The sequence below is a fragment of the Artemia franciscana genome, chromosome 19 (genome assembly GCF_032884065.1).
Source record: "Artemia franciscana chromosome 19, ASM3288406v1, whole genome shotgun sequence".
In the NCBI taxonomy this organism is placed as follows: Eukaryota; Metazoa; Arthropoda; class Branchiopoda; order Anostraca; family Artemiidae; genus Artemia; species Artemia franciscana.
The window spans coordinates 29,985,043-30,002,786 of record NC_088881.1 but is presented as its reverse complement, the minus strand read 5'-3'; the positions used below and the strand labels follow the sequence as shown (position 1 = coordinate 30,002,786).

General features: G+C 38.9%; 1 protein-coding gene across 17 annotated transcripts in view; it reads right to left on the bottom strand.

The window, feature by feature from the left end:
• The window catches only part of LOC136039538 (prominin-like protein), a 150,731-nt gene that overhangs the window by 125,213 nt on the left and 7,774 nt on the right, over positions 1-17,744 (bottom strand). For 2 of the 17 annotated variants that reach the window (XM_065723343.1, XM_065723353.1), the window contains exon 1: positions 17,326-17,487. The exons of 9 other annotated variants lie outside the window; for them this stretch is intronic. In XM_065723343.1, the coding sequence (XP_065579415.1) occupies positions 17,326-17,425 (100 nt within the window). In that variant the 5' untranslated portion in view covers positions 17,426-17,487. Of the gene's footprint in view, positions 1-17,325; positions 17,490-17,744 lie in introns of those variants that run through there. 6 more of the 17 variants (XM_065723344.1, XM_065723346.1, XM_065723348.1 and 3 more) reach the window with 5 other exon arrangements.

Below are 17,744 nucleotides of genomic sequence, written 5' to 3'. Positions count from 1 at the left end.
TATGTTTTTAAGAGAATTCTAATTGTGAAATCTGAAATCTTTCTAATTGTGAAATCTTTCTAATCTGAAAGCCTCTGATACCACAGTTGATGTAAGACTATGAAAAGCTTTACGGATTAGTTTGTTGTTGTCAGGCTACGTACTCACTTTTAACTAATAATTCAACATTCTTGTGTTTTAAACTTGGTTTTTGTGTTTTCAGTAAAGCGATAGTTTTCTATAATCATACAAACTCGATCTGGCACAAGATCGAGCAACATGGTCCAAGAAGGTCTCTAAGATCATCGATGCCGGGCGAGGTGGAAACGCCTGATTCTCGCCACAAGTACAAGTAAGTAAGTAATCCTACAAACATAGGTAAATATAATTAGTTGGATTATTTGTACTAGTTTTATTGATATATGTTAGATGGACCGTGAAAGAATAATTTTTATTAGTTTTAAATTTCAATTTTGCACTTTACTTCCCTAAAAAAACTACGTTTTTTTAAATTTATTGTATGTAGGGATTAGGGGAACATTGTTGATTCTGAATTAATAATCCGGGCCTTGGCCAGGGAAATAATACAAGATTTTCGTTGATTCTTGAGTGCAGAAAATTTGACTTGAGCACTATTTTAGCATGGACTTAGTCCAATTCACTTCTAGAGAAATAGTTAGCATACAATAGTTAGCAGTTACCATACAAATGTGATCGTCTCTTTTCGTATTTTTTTTTCGGGAATATGATTAGGAACAAAAATAGATGAGACGTAATTCAAGTACCAGAATATGTTCTAATGAAAACAAAAGAACGTGCAAAGTTCCCACACACAAAAAAAAGGAAAAAATAACTAAATTGATGCCAAAAATGATTTGTTTTCTGCTTCACGGACGAAAATCTTTGCGTGAGACATATGACCAAACAACGGAACTGTCAAAGTGAATGACCTTCCAATGTGCTAAACCATAATAAAAAATATTAAGGGTGTGGATGTAGCGAGGGATTATTCCTAGGTGGAGGTTGTAGAACCCAGGCACGTGAGAGGTGTGGGAGTAATTTAAGCTATTCAGTCAAAACTTCGATTTATGCATGATTTCACAGATTTTCTTAGGTTGGGACAATAACAGAGGCGGTTTTAGGGGGGGGATAAAGAGGAACATAAATTTTAGGGGCACAAAATTTCAAATTAATAGCCTAACGGTTATGATTATTGTGAAATTTGGAAATATTGTTTTTATTAAAATAAAGTAGAGGGCACAATTAATAAATGAAAATATTTAATAAATCATTGATTAATTAATCAAATAAAAAAATAAAAATAATAATTAAATAAGGAAAGTGAAAATAATCAAAGTAAAATAATGAATAATAATTAAATAATTTAAATAATAAATATTTAAAATAAATTATTAATCAGCTAATAAATTGAAAACAATTTTGTTAATATATGGATTTTTTAAATTTGGCCTGAAAATTTCATGGCTGACAGGGGGGGATTCAGATTTTGGGTCCAAGAGATGCCCCGGTGCAAGAGAGCCCATAACCACCACTGGACAAAACGTTCTGTCCTTGGCAGTGTCCATGACCAAAGAAATAAGGAACACAAACTGATTCTTCAGATAATTTGATAAGCATGAATTAATACAAGGAGTGAACGGATAAGTTTTTCGAGTAGTTTACGGTAACGAACTGTAAGTAAGGAGCGACCCGGCTTAATAGTAACCGAAACTCTGAAAAACGGAATTTTGATACCAATAGATATATTGGAAGAATTGGATTTTTATGCTGATTTTTAATATAGTTTTATGCTGATTTTAATATAGTTTAATATTTTTAATAAGTTTTATTAAGTTTAGTTAAACTCATCAAAGGTTCCAGCCTGAGAAACTTTGCCTAATTTACAAAAAATGTGGGAAGACCCCCTAAAAATCATAGAATCTTAATGAAAATCACATCATCAGATTCAGCGTATCAGAGAACCATACTGTAGAGGTTTCAAGCTCCTGTCTGCAAAAATGTGGAATTTTGTACTTTTTGTCAAAAGAAAGATCACGGATGCGTGTTTAGCCTATTATTATTTTTCTCCGGGGGTGATCGTATTGACCCAGTGGGTGTAAAACATCGGGAGAAGGCTTATTCTAACGGCTTATTTTGCACGAAGAATATTTTCCAGGGAATAAGAATTTTCTATGGGGTGAACTTTTCAGGGTAAATTGTATACTGAGGGGAATTTGCCAGAATTCCCATACGAAATTTCTTTACATGTCTTGCTTTCCCTTTACTGACTAAATTTTATGCGTGGATGTGTTAAGGGTAATTTTCCAGGGTAAATTTTCACCAAGATTGAATTAACCATAGGATATTTCCGTGGGAAGGGATTTTTCCTTAGAGGTGAAGTCGGATTTTCTGGGGTTATTTCAAAAACGATCAGAAACTAAATTAAAAAAAAAAATTCAACTGAAAGTAAGGAGCAATATTAAAACTAAAAACGAACAGAAATTATTTCGAATGCGAGGAAGTTCCCCTCCTCAGCACCTCGCTCTTTACGCTAAAATTTGAATTGTGTCTCAATTCTTTAAGAACAACTCCTGAAACACAAGGCTCATTTAATTACAACATTAAGAAGCTCCTTAAAAGTAATGAACAACTTTAGCATAAAGAACGAAGTGTTGAGGAGGGGGCAACCCCCTCGTATAAGTAATAATTTCTGTTCGTTTTAACTTTTAATATTGCTCCTTACTTTCAGGTGAAAAAAAAACCTGTTTTTTATTTAATCATGATAATGAAGTATTGATGGATCCACGTCAGTAGGAACTAAAACTAAAAAATGTACAAAATATACATCAAACCATAGATGAATACGAGTGCAGCCCTTACGGGAAGTAGAAATGATCAGAGGATATTTCCGATTGAAGGGGCGAAAAAACAAAACAAATCGGCCTCTGGACTAACCTAACGGACTTTATCTACTTATTACCATGCTGAGTCTAAATATATAATATTTATTAAGACTATTGAGTACCTTAAAAACATTTTGCGGACCTCAATGTCGGTTGACTGCCTAATAGGGAAAGGGACTATTGGCGAATTTTACCAGGGGACTAGGCACCGTCAAGACCTTTTGAGAATCTTTGAGAGCTTTGAATCTTTGAGAGGCCTTTGAATCATTTTGGAAGCTTTTGAGCAGAATGAAATTTGATTGGTGAGACCATCAAATTTTGCGCCCCCAGTGTCGGCAAGGTTTTCAATCAAAAAGGGTAGTATCATAGAGAGCTCCCAACGCTATCAAATTGCTCAAATGGTATTTCTTTTGAGCTGATTTTTAGCGTTTTCCCTACAGGTACGCTAGAACGTTTTAAGGGAGTGCTCTAAAATGAAGTGTAAAAAAAAAAAATTCTGCTCTGTTTGATCAAAAAATTAAAAATCACACTTTCGAGTGATGAAAGTTTCATTAAAACTCAATATCTCGATCTCCAGCACAAAACTGAAGAAGTTACATATTTTTTCCTAAGATTTCTGGAAAAAAAGATGTCGGCCTTTATTTTTCTGTTGCTTATTCGGATCTCTTATCCGAGACTCTAGACAAGATAGTGATCCTTTAAGTTATTGAATCCCCCTAAAGCCATCTATGAACAGTTATTAGCAAAACAAAACATATCAATATTTTAGAAAAAGGAGTGCAATCTTAATGACAAAAAATAGACAATCAAATCCAATATATCCGTACATTTAAACAAAAACAATGGAAATATAGCAGAAATTACGAGCTCCAGTGACCTTTAAAACAAACAAACTGATCGCGCCACACTAAAGCGTCGTTTCGGTCATTTTGTGCCACAAAACGACTGTTTGGTCCTACTATGGTAAGCTGAGATACTACTGAGGCATCTTCTCAGTAGGGGCCTCCTCCAGGCCACTCAACGTGTCCCCAGGGGGCGGAAAGGGGGAACACTACGGATATCTTAGGTACCTCCATAGGAGGCGCGGACAAAGAGGGACCAGGTCCCTGGGGGTCCATAATAGACACTGTGGCACCCTTGTCCGGGGGCTGTAAATACAGGCGCAGAAGGAAGAAGGCCCCTCAAATGTAGACTCAGCAGGGCTTACCGGCGTGTCCCGTGAGTTAAAAACCTTCTCCCAGCAATGGATTAAATTGCATGGTGACGCAGAACATCATCATGGGAGGATCCTTTATAGGATAACTGCGGCAGGGCGTAATATCCAGATCTATGGACAACAGCTTCTGCAAAGGGGTGCCTCGACCCTTTTAGGGCACCCGCAAGACTGGGTACCTTGCGGTTAACCCTATTCCCAAGAAATATCAATGGACCTTAGACCTAGAAAAATCATGAATGCGGCCACTGTGTTCCCGGCATGCGACGCTACCCTTTTGTCGCGGGTGTCGAGAAGTAAGCAAGCAAACTTTACTATGGCGTTTTCGGCAGGCGACACGACTTCGAATATGGCGACGAAGTTGAAAAATCTACAAGCCATATCCTTGGGAAACCCATCTACAGACATAAAACAAGCAAAATCAAGAAAAACAAATGCTTGTTGGAACGTCAGATCTGTTAAACAAGAAGCTAGGCAAGCTCTCCTTGTCCATGACATGGAAAAATACAGTTTTGACATATTATGCGTTTCTTAGACCAAATCTCCGGTTCTGGCTCAACAGTAATTACAGCGCCCGGAAACAGTACAACAGTACCACTTTTTCTACTCTGGTGTAAACGATAACTCAGGATTCCATGACGTTATTTTCATCATAAGCCGAAGATCCAAAAACGCACTTCTTGAGGGGGATCCTGTTACTCCCAGACTGGCTATGATTAGGCTTAAAGGAAGCCCTGTAAACGCATCCATTCTCTCCACATACGCTCCTACTCGCGATGCCACAGTTACTGCTAAGGAGGAATTCCATTCAGAATTGCAACAACTGTCTTCTTCAGTTGCTGCACGAGCTGCCTGATTATTGCAAGTGACTTCAACGCGAGAGTTGGTCTATTTGATACCCCCACATAAGTCCTTGGAAAGTTTGGACTGGGGCATAGATGTGAAAATGGGCGAAGACTGGTAAACTGTGCTTTAATGAATCATCTTGTTGTAACCAACGCCATATTTGGGCACAAGCCAAGTCATCTACTGACCAGGCATCCCGATGACGGTGTTACTACGGCCCAAATTGACTTTATTCTCTTCCACCAACGTTGGAGAAGTTCAGTAATAGACTCCCACTCTTATAACGGTGCAGACACAGGCTCAAAATCAGGGTCTGATCACAACCTAGCGCTTGCGAAAATCCTACATCGTCTTGCATCTCGGAGAAAGAATAAACTGGAAGTCCAACTCGACACTGGTAAGCTGCAAGATAAAGAAGTTCAGCAAACTCTAAACATGGAGTTAACAAACCGTTTTGATGCCCGAAACTTGAATGAAGAGGAAAACAGCGACCCTGAGCAAATATGGGAGACCTTCAAAACAGTGATTAGAGAGACCACGGAAAATATCCTAGGCCAAACGAAAGTGAAGCGGCACTCACTTTCTGTTGTATTACCAGCAGAACCCTGTCAATAGTCGAAGAACTTAGGAAAAGATGAGCAGCCCTAAACATATCACGAAAGAGTTGCGCAAACAGGTTAAGCGCGCTGCTAGTCTAGGCCACCACGAAATGTGGGAAGAGACTGCTTTGCCTTTAGAAAAAGCAGGATGCGCTCAATACACCCATAAATTCTACCAGGTTCTTAAGGAAACGACTGGTAAGAAAGCTGCTGTGTCTGAATTCTGTCAGAGACAGAATAGGAAAAGTCATTAGCTGTAAAAAGGAACGTTTGATCAGAGGGAAAGATCACTTCCAAACACTGCTTAACCAATCTCCATCATCAATTCATATTTGTTTCCCCCCTAGTGTTAAAAAAGAATCTTACAGTATCGAGCTGGCCTTCCCAACGACAGCAGAAATACTCAAAGCAATTAAGGCCCAGAAGAACAACAAAGCCTCAGGCCAAGATGCTCTCCTCCAGGAAATATACAAACAGTGCCGCGAGATCACAGTGAAGCAGCTACATGATATCCTTGAGGAACCATGAAGGACTAACACTTTCCCAAAGGACTGGAAGACATTAGTTATTCTCCCTTTTTACAAGAAAGCTGACAAAACTGAGGGCAAAAATTACCGGGGAATATATCTAATTGACACTGCAGTAAAAAAAAATTGGGATCATTTTCCTTAACCGCTTCAAGAGGGAAAGAGGGAACAGAATACGTGAAAATCAAGTCGGTTTCCGTCCTGGAAGAGGCTGCACTCACAGTATTATTGCACCTCGCCTCATTATCCAGCAAATTGAAAGGTATAACCGTCCCTGATTCTGATATTTCTGGACTTCGTTTCCGCTAACGATTCGATCACTGGCCAAAAACTTTGAAAAATTCTTGAAAATCATGGTATTTCCCTGAAATTTGTTGAACTGCTTAAAGCAGACTACAAAGGTTCTGTGAGTCGAGTTCAAGTTTACGGAGAAGAGAATGAAGAATTTCCGGCAGAGTTTGGAGTAACACATGGCTGCGTCCTGTCTCCAACTCTGTTGAACTACCTATTGATTGGGTGCCTGAAAATGCACTGTCTTCTCATGAAGGAGTTCGGATTAGACAGAAATTTTCACTTGGATACCTAAAATACTATGATGATGTCGCAATCCTCTCGGACCCAGAGAAAGCTCCAACGATGCTCGATGAGGTAGTTTCTTGGGCAGATCGCATTGGCTTTAAAGTCAGTACAGGGAAGAGAAAATATATGACACTAAATCATACTGATCCTATCTCGTTAACTGTTAATCAAGTAGAGTTGGATCAGGTCGACAGCTTCACATATCATGGCTCCTAGCTTTGTACTAATGGATCTTCTGACACCAATATTCAACAGCGATTGCAGGAAGCACAGGCAGTCTTTGCTTCCCTTAGAAAACCGTTGTGGAACCGGTGTGAAACTAGCCTAAGAACTAAAGTTCGAGTCCACCTGGCTTAGGTTCGAACAATCTTTATGGATGCGAAACTTGGTCAGTAAAGCGACTACATGAAAATGCACTAAAGGTGTTTGAGCATACCTGTGTGCGTAGCATTCTCGGGTTAAATCTGAATGATCGCATATCAAACGTGGATATAAGAAAAATTTGTGGTATCAAGAGATGCGCTGCCATCACGATCAAGGAGCGTCAACTGAGTTGGGTCATGTCTGACAGAGGCCAACAGAATACTTGCCTCGCCAAATCCTTCTAGCTGAGCCACTTAACTCGTGAAAGAGACGCCAAGGAGGACAGCGGAAAAAGTGGTGGAACTAGGTTAAATCAGACCTTGAACCTATTGGGGGGTCAGAAAGTTTGGTCAAAGATGAACAACTCAATGGTTCCCATTTGTAAAGCAGCTGGCAGAAGACTGCACTACGTGGTTCAAACAGGTTTTGAAGATCCTTGATACCGGAAAGGGTGGAAACGCCTGGTTCCCGCCACAAATACAAGTAAGTACTAAGGTAAGATAAATACGTTACCAGGGTCAAATTGTGAGACAGTAACCGTTTAACATTACCGTATCTAAGATCTCGAGTTCCTAGGGACATACTGCTAAACCGCGGATATTTCATCCTTAGAAATACACAAAGCCTAGGCCTAGCATAAGTAAATAGTTTTCATAGACAATGATTGAAAAGCTTACGACGGAGCGTGAAGGGTAAGCCCAAACAAGAACAATTCATGATTTATTAAAGTTATCCAATTCATTTTTCTAGCTTTTACACAATTTAGCTATTCACCAACAAACAAGGATGAACCTTAAAGACGACCTGATATAGGTCGTCTAGGATATAGGACTACCTTGAAGATGACCTAAATCCCAAAATAAATTTTTCGTTTCTAGAGACTGGTTCTATCCCTGGGAGAACTTTCCCTTCACTAGTTCAGATCCATAGCTAGGGTTTTCAGCGACCTGACAAAATTTCAGGGTACTTATCGGTTATATAATAGACACTATAAAATTTTGACACAAGAAACTGGTCAAGTAACTTCTTTATACTGTCGATCATTTGGATGGCAAAGGTCAGATGGGATAATAACCGGTTAGTTTGCTTTGACTAGTGATAGAAAATAGTGTCTTACCATGGATGTTCCCGTCAAGATTTGGGATTTGCCAGGGATCAAAAAACAGGCAATTATATTTCTTCATAGCATATATTAAATACAGCAATGGTTAGTTTACGCAATTAATGTGTGATATGCTTTACCCCCGCCCTCCCCTAATGTGCAAATATATAGCCCAAATTTGTTCCTAAACTATTATATATTCATCATATTTTGTTTCATTTCATTAGCATTAATCGAACTTCACTTCCCGAGTGTCTATTATATAACCGATAAGTACCAATTCCAGTTTTAGTACCCCCCCCCCAAAAAAAAAACTATCACTACAACGATACAAGTAGACCAAAGTATTAACAAAAAAACTCGATCTGGCACACCTTCAGAGGTTCCCCCCGGGGACAGCCGTCCCTCATTACCCCCAATATACACCACTACACCGGTTCACTAAATGCAAGAAAAGTACTTTTACCTAGGGCTTGTTTACCTCTTACAAATTATCAACCAAGACTGAAGCTGTCAGTCAAATGATTCATAGCATCTGAAGAATATCAAAACAAGAGCCTCGGGTAGTAATTATCAACTTGACGCTGAGCTGTGATTCATTTTCAATTCTTCGGAAGTCTAAAGAAAGGGTTCATGTAATCTAGATTTAATTGCATGTTCTTTCCGCCGTTTAATTATTAACAAATGGTCCTTTCACACCAACATATCTTAAGACGTTACGTTATTTACGTATCAAATTCTGTCAGTAAAGTAAACAGTCGGGGAAGAAAAGACGATTTGAAATTGAAATAAACCAATTATATTCAAAATTGCTATTTCCCAAGCAGGGATAGCTCTGTGCCACGGTTTGTTGATTAAATACCAAGGGGCTCTGCCCTTGGGGTCCCTGACGCCAGTACACTCGTTTTGTTGTGCATTTCTGGCCTTTGGCTTGCTTTGACTGATATTGTGCCTGATGCAAATTTTCCTAGATTCCTGCATCTACCAAATTGCTTGAGAGTGCTTATTAACCCCCTTTTGCCCCTGCTTTGAACTTTAGCTCTGTGCCTGCTTTTGATTTATATTGCTTGCTTAATTTATATTGACTGAGGGCCCCCCTCTCTGCTTGTAGGCTAGCTTATTTGTTTTATTTATTTGACATTTGATTTCCTTTGTGATTTGATTTTGTTGAATTTCCTGATTATTTTTAAACCATTGTGTTTTCCTTTTCCTTCTTTTGTTGTTCTTTTTTTTGTGATGACTGACAGGTCAGCTAGTAGGCCTAGTCCTGCCACCCCTGACCCAAATAACTCTAGTGTTAGGATTTTGGCTTTAGGTGTTGAAGGTCCTAATGAGACCAGTAGGGTTTTGAAATTAGATAGCAGAACAGTTATTGCAAGAAAACTGTTTGAACACCTCCAAAATCATGAATGCCAGGGCCATTATGGTTCAATGCTAGAAAGACTTGGACCAGATGGCTCTATTATCATAATAGCTGCAAACCAATCAGTAGCTACTGCTATACTTTCTATTACAGATATAGCATTTAATGGTTGTAAAGTAAAGTTTGTGCTTAGTCCTAGTTCCAACCTTGCTTCAATCAGAAATGGAAAAGGTATTGTTTTTATCCCATCTGAGGAGGTCACCAATCTGGATGATTTTGTCAAGGAGGTCCAAGTTGACAATAGAATAGAACAAGTTACACTGGCCTTTAAAAACCCAAACCCTTCTGTTATTCCCTTGGTTTGCACCTTCAATTTGGATGTTCAGTTCCCTCTGAAAATCTCTGTCTGGGGTGCAAGGTATACAGTTAAGCAGTTTATCCCCCGAGCAATACAGTGCTTCAATTGCCAAGGTTTTGGCCACATGGCTTCAAATTGTCGCAGAGGCAGAAGATGCCTACTGTGTAGTGGACAACACATCCATAATGAATGTCCCCAATCCAAAGCAATAAAGCAAGATCAGACTCCCAAGTGCCCTAACTGCAGTGGTAACCATGCTGCTAATGCTAAGGAATGCCCAGTATTCATGAAGAAGAAAGCAATTGTCACTTATTCTTTCACCAATAATATCCCCATGAGGACTGCTGCTGAGGCCTTGAAGAAGGGACTTCCAACACAGACAAAATATGTCCCTATGGCCCATAAAGACTCCTTCCCTGCTTTGACACATAATTACCATCCAGTTGAGGACCTAAACAAGAAGTATATGTCCATGTTTGAAGGAGTGGCAAGACAGATCTCTGATCTTACCCAGATATTAACATTCCTTTGCAAACTGGTCTCAAAGATACTCCCAGCTGGTTTTGAAATTGCTGCCCTCAGCCTGAACAACATTGCTGAAAACAGAAACAGAGTGGAATCAAGCCCTACAACCAGTAATGCCTCTCCACAAACCAGCAGCCCAGGAAAAACTGAAAGAAAACGTAAAGGCAAGGAGACTATACCTAGCCCAGAAGGTTATAGTAATAAGCTACAGAGACCCAGGTTAGCCCTTTCAAACACCAATGTCTAGCTCCCTTTCAGTGTTACAATTAAATATACGGGGATTCAACCATGCCAAAAGAAAAGAACTACAAAACATCTTAGTCAGGCATGCCCCTGATGTTTTTCTACTTCAAGAGACCTTTTTAAAACCAGAGAATACTTTCTGTGACTTCAAAGGGTACAATATTGCCCGTTGGGACAGAGTCCATAAAACTGGTGGTGGCCTACTGTCCCTTGTGAAAAATGACCTAGCCTTTAAAAAACATAACCTCAGTCCACAAGGGGAGATGGAGGTTGGTATAATTGACATAAAACTACTTGGAAGTGATAAGTGGATTAGTATTGCTAACTGTTATGCACCAAAGACAAATAAGTTCTCCCTGAAACAATTCAAACTGATTTTGAACGCATGTGGCCCTGTAAAAATGATTAGTGGGGACTTTAACCTACACCACAGAATGTGGGATAGTGTATCACCTGAAGATTCAATTGCTACCTCTTTAACCAATTACATCCTGGAACACCAAAATAAGTTGTCCCTTATCACAGCCACAGACCTAAATACACGGCTGAACCCACAGACAGACAAGTACTCAACCATTGACCTCACTTTCACATCAACAGATATGGCAAATAGTGTAGAAATCCAGAAACCCTGCGACTTTGACTCAGACCATGAGATTATATCATTGAAACTGGAGATTAATCCAGTAAGGGCAGGGTACCAACCAGTGAAATTGTGGAAGTTCCAAGAAAAACTCTGGGACTCTCGGAAACACAACTTAGACCAAAAGGCTTTGGGAATTAAGACAATTGATGAGTCAGTGGAATCACTGTCTAATAAGATTACTTCAGCTATCATAGCCTCCTCAGAAAGAATATTTGGCTACAAACAACCTCATCCAAAAAGACAAAATTCTACTCCAGGATGGAACAGTAAATGCCAGAAAGTCTATCTAGAGAAGAAAATAGCAAAAAATAATTTCTCTAGATACCCCTCAATTGAGAATAAAATAGTTTTTAAGCAAAACACAGCAGAATTCAAAAAGACACTGAAAGCTGAGACACAAGAAGGATGGAGAAGGCTCATTGAAGACAAATTTAGCCACAACACTCCTGTTCAGGAGCTATGGAGAAACGTCCAGATTTTTTCAGGCAAAAAAAGAAGGAACCCCATCCCTGCAGAAATACAGATGGGTAGGTCCACAGAATCTTCAACCAATGTTAAACTTAATCTCTTCTTAGAAAAGTTTCTGAATGTAGTTACTCCATTACAGCCCACACCCCACCAACCTAGTCCCAAAAATAGTAATGCCCCTTTCCCTCTTTTTAGCTCCCTGGAAGTCAAAGACACCATTTCAAAGCTCCAGCCTGGTGCAACTGGCCCTGATGGAATTCACAATTTGATGCTGAAAAATTTGCTAGATTCATTTGTTGAGCTACTGACAGAGCTATTCAACAGATCTGTCATAGAGTCAGCAATACCATCTGAATCAAGTTCAAGTTCAAGTTCTGAATGGAATAAGGCAATAGTGATCTCACTTCTCAAGGCAGGCAAAGACCCTAAGCTGGTTGATTCCTACCGCCCCATATCTCTCACTTCTTGTGTTGCAAAACTAATTGAGAGGTTAGTAAAACAAAGAATTTTAACCCCTTTATCAGACCACATCCAAATTGAACAGCTTGGCTTTTTACCTGGAAGAAGCACCACAGATGCCCTAGTTAGACTAGAGCATCTAATAAAACTTAGTTTCAAAAAAGGAAAAGCTGTCCATGTAATATTTCTAGACATGAATTCAGCATTTGATAGAGTTGATGTGGGGCAACTAATTAGAAAGCTATCTGTAATGGGTTTACCAAATCTACTGGTAAATTGGATCCACCAATTCTTGATGGGCAGGGAGGTTCAGGCTTCCTTGGGTGGCTCCTACTCAGAGTTTAAGAGAAAAGCTTATAACATTGGACTCCCTCAAGGATCTGTTCTAAGCCCACTTCTCTTCTCGGTTTATTGCCATGATATAAGCCTGGAAAATGTCCTTGGAGCAGAGCTGTTTCTGTATGCTGATGATATTGCTGTTGCAGTTGTGGGGATAGACCCTTTATGCTTACAGTCAGCCTCCCAAAAAGCAATAGATACACTATCAATTTGGGCAAATAGTAATAATATGGTTTTCTCAACCCATAAGTCAGTTAGTGTGTTGTTCCACAAAATGCATAACCTGGCTGCTTTCAAACCACAGGTGAAAGTGAATGGACAAGAGATTGTAGTTGCAGAACATGCACGCTTTCTGGGAGTTATATTTGACCATAAAATGACATGGAAACCCCATCTGGATGAGCTGATTGGTAGTCTCAAACAAAGACAGAATTTCATTAATGCTCTCTGCCTTGGAAGAAGAGGTGCCCCCACAGCCTTTGCTTCAACTATTGTCAAGTCAGTGGTGATATCCAAGATAGACTATGGATCATTTATATACGGATCAGCTAAGAAATGTCTCCTGAAGAAACTTGACACTACACTTCATGCAATCTTAAGAAGGGCCCTTGGTGGCCAAAAATCTACTCCTATTGTAGCTATGTATTGTGAAGCAGGGATCCAGTCCCTTCACTCCAGAAGAAAATACCTCCTTGCAAGATATTTTGCTAAGAAAATAAGACTCGGGAACCATATTATCTACAAAGAAATTATTAGCCACCACAACCCTGACATCCGCTTTAAACCAACAGAGATGTCTTCTTTCCAGAGATTCCTTTGCCTTCCGGGCATGGAAGAGTTCATAGAGAATGGCAGGCTGACTGTCAATTTGGATGATGATTCGTCTAGTGCCTCCAAGGGAATTAAGGAATTGATTATTCCTAAGATCACCATAAAAAAAAAGGAGGGCCTCCCCCAAGCACTGATGAAAATCATATTCCTGGGAAAGCTGGCAGAATATGAGGAATACATTCAAGTTTATACAGATGGCTCAAAGACAGTAACAAAATGCAGTTGTGCAGTAGTTATACCCTCCCAGAGCCTGTATCTTTCATACCGTTTACCCCCTAACCTGACAATTTTCTCTGCAGAGCTTATGGCAATTAAGTTTTCACTTCAAGCCATATCAAGCCAAACAGAGAGCAAACACCAGAAGTATATTGTCTGCTCTGATTCACTTTCAGCTCTGGATTACCTCTCACACCAGCAACACCAAGCAAGAAATGTTGCCATTGAGATTGAAAATTTGGTTACTCAACTTGCAAAAAAGGGTATATCTGTCCTATTCATATGGGTTCCAGCACACTGTGGTATAACAGGAAACGAACTAGCAGATCAGGCTGCAAAACAAGCCTCCCAACTAGGCCTGATCACCCAAACCCCTATCACTGGTCCTGAACTTCTTTCTTCAATTAGCTCAAAAATTTTTGAAGAAGAAGAGGCCTGGCTCCATTCTTCTTATACTCAGCTCCTCGATCTTTATGATTATAAGCAGCCTTCAAAAGAAATTTACCTCACTTCTCGCATCCTTTCTATCTGCCTATTCCGTCTTAGATGTGGCCATGCAAAGACAAAATCAACACTATTCCAGTGGAAAATGGCTCCATCCCCCAACTGTGACACTTGTGGAGTGTATGAAGATATACGCCACATCATCTTTAACTGTAGAAAATACGAAAAGGAGAGAGAAGTACTAAGAAATTGCTGTGAGAAGGCATTTAGTGCATTCACAATGCGTTCTGTTTTGGGACATCACACGTCTCCTCCTTGGGCTAAAAAACTAAGCACAAACCTATTAGGCAGATTTGTTAAGACTGCTGGTTTGGTTCATTCCCTATATTTTTTTTTTTTTTTAATTATTATTACCCGTTCAATAGGATTTTTAGAATTGTCCCATTTATCATTTTAGGTATATTTTATCGACATTTGGTTGTATTGTTATTGGTTACAATGTGTAAAATTTGTATTACTTTTTATTATTGTGTTGTACATGTATTTTAATTGATGTTTGACAAAGTATAGTTGCGGTATTTTGATTCCCGTTTTTTAACGCAGACAGTTGCTGCAGGCAAATAACCCCCCTCCATTAGCCAGTCAAGCGATACTGTTCTGGCTCAGTGAATAATGACTAAGTGACACCCAAGCAAGCTAGTGATCATAGAAGGCACAGAACAACTGAGTGATACGAACGCATATGACCTATTGGTCGAACGCGTCAAACCCCAAACAACAACAAGTAAACAGTACCAAGTAGACTAGAAGTCTACGTATAATTTTACGTTACTGAAGCTTACGTTACCTTATGGAAGTTAAAATAGAAGAATAGATGAGCTTCTGGATGAGCAACAAATAAATTGACAAAACTTTTCCAAGAAACCCTATCATTTTCGACAAGAGCATTAGTCTCAATATCAGTACCACTTTTTGAGAAGTTTACTTTTGATGATTATGAGTATTTTGCGAACTTTCCAGCCCTCCAAATGTAAAAACTCGAATAGATAACATTTATTGCAAGAACCCTGCAGGCCATAGCAACACAGAATACAGTCTACAAAGCTCAGGAACCAAATACAACTCTAGATAGCGTAAATAAAAAAAACGAGAACAACAACAAAACACAAAAAAAGAAACACACCAAGGTTCGACATTTTAACCGACAAACACCAATCATAATAAATTTCAATTCCAAAAAACCGTAACAAGCTATCCCCTCAAACATGATTCCCTATGTTTAATCCTTAAACAAAGAAACTTACGCAACTGTTTAATAGCACAAGCGTTCCTCTGAGCCATCCACTCAGTTAACCAGCATTTACTCCCAAACACTCGTCCAAAATATTCATTTCGCAACTCAGAGAGCTCTTCACACTCGGATACAACTCGGATACAATTTTCATTATTCCGAGAAAATTGTCTTTAAAGTTTCTCAAGTTTTGCGGCAGTTTTCCCACCCATTGCGCCACACTAGACACAGAATTGAAGAGAAAAGTAGTTAGGTTTGGTTTTAGATAGTATTAAATAAAAGACAAGTTTTTTTAACTGAAAATAAGGAACGACATTAAAACTTAAAACGAAAAGAAAAATTCTGTATATGAAAGGGGTTGTCCCCTCCTCAACGCCTCGCTCTTTACGCTGAAGTTTGACTCTTTCTCACAGCTCTTCTTTTTAAACTTTAGCGTAATGAGCGAGGTGTTGAGGAGGGGATAACCCCTTTCACATATGGAATAATTTCTGTTCGTGTTAAGATATAATGTCGTTCCTTACTTTCAGAGAAAAAACTTTTTTTTTAATTTAATTTCTAAACGTTTTTGAATTAATGCGTGTTTTGATTTTGGCTCACCGCACATGAATAGTTAAAACAAAATTTGCATATCAATCTTTTTGCTAAATGGCTTTCTCACAGTTTTGATCTGGAGATTTTGATAAGAAAACTAGGGGTGGGGGAGGAGGCCTAGTTGCCCTCCAATTTTTGGTTAATTAAAAAGGCAAATAGAACTTTTTATTTTTTTACGAGCGTTTTTATTAGTAATAAATATTCGTAACTTACAAATTAACTTTCGTTACGAACTATATTTTTATATTTCTATATTTTATTCTATATTTTTATATTTTTATTACATATATGAGGGTGTTCACCCCCTCGTCAATACCTCGCTCTTTACACAAAAGCTTAAATTGTGTCCCAATTCTTTAAGAATGACCCCTGAATCACAAAGGCCGTAGAATAAATAGTTGAAATAACTTAAAAATACTTTAGCGTAAAGAGCGAGGTATTGTGGAGGAGATTAACTCCCTTATATACATAATAATTTCTGTTCGTTTTAGTTTTTAATGCTGCTCCTTACTTCCAGATGAAAACATTTTTTATTAATTTTCTCATTTTTTCTATAATCCTAGAAAATCATGCGGCCCCTTCATAGAAATTCTCTTCCCTCATGATAAATTCCTCCATGGAAAAATCCCCCCACGTAACCCCCCCTCAATACGAAAAAGTCCCCAAGGACGTCGTCAAGGATGTTGAAAAGCTTGACTGTCAAAAGAGATGAATTGCAACTATGTTCTATAACTATGTTTAGTCTGTGGGCCTGACAGGGAATATAAGGCACACAGCGATCAAGAAGTTAAGATATTTTCTGCTTGGCTCCATTACATTGACCAGACATTGGACTTGCATAGTCATAAGACTGCAAAGCTACTTTATCAAGGAGAATTCCTCTGCTTGACAATGTTCCTATTATACTTCCTGTCATGCCTTTCTCGGTTTTGTCATTAGCCTCGCTAACATATAATAGCCTCTTTCTGGGCGTCCCTTCCGAGCTGATACTAAGGTTAAGACCGCAAGCTTATCAGAAAGTGAAACATCGGGGATTGTATCCACCATAACAGAATAAAATTCTGAATCAAGGATTTCACCGAGGATCTTCTCCCTGACTTCTGCTGAAAGAAAGTCAATGAACTAGTTCTGAGGAACTGTGCGTAAATAGGTAAATTTGTACGCTTTATATCGGGTTTCAATAGCTGCCACATATCTCGCTAGAGGTTGAACAATTTGAACAAAGTTACTGTTTTGTTCTTCAGATCTCTTAAAGCCAATGCCTAGGGTTCTCGCTAGTTCTCGCTAGGGTTCTTGCAACGTCCAAAAAAAATTCATAATTTTTCTGTTTGTCTCTTCGCCTTTTGCTTGCAGCAAAACCTTACTTCAAGCGGTTTTATCAAGTAGGGAATCCACAAAACTTTTGTTACTGACGAAGTGACAAAAATAGGAAAAAGCTACCTTTGTTTGGCTTGGAAGAGAAATGACTTGCCAGTTTTCCTTTTTTTTTCTTCTTTACTTTGCTCTCCATTTTGTACCACTGCCGCAAACCAAATTCCATCTACCCACCCACTCTATATTGCCGCAAACTGGTCGCTCCTGGAACAACTAGAGAAAAGGAAGAACACGAAGCAGAGAGCAGCATCTTTTGCGAAATTATGTTCTAATAACTGATAATCCTCATACCATCCCAGATGAAAACACTACTGGTTTATTTGTTTTTTTTTATATTGTAGGATCAATTGGGAATATACTCAGCTTTGGTTGATTAGGACCACACAACATAAGGTACTTTCTTTGGTTTTCGCTAGAGATTGGCTTCCTTCTTCCTGTACCCTTGTAAACTATACTTCCAAAATCGTAATGGCCACTCTTGACAA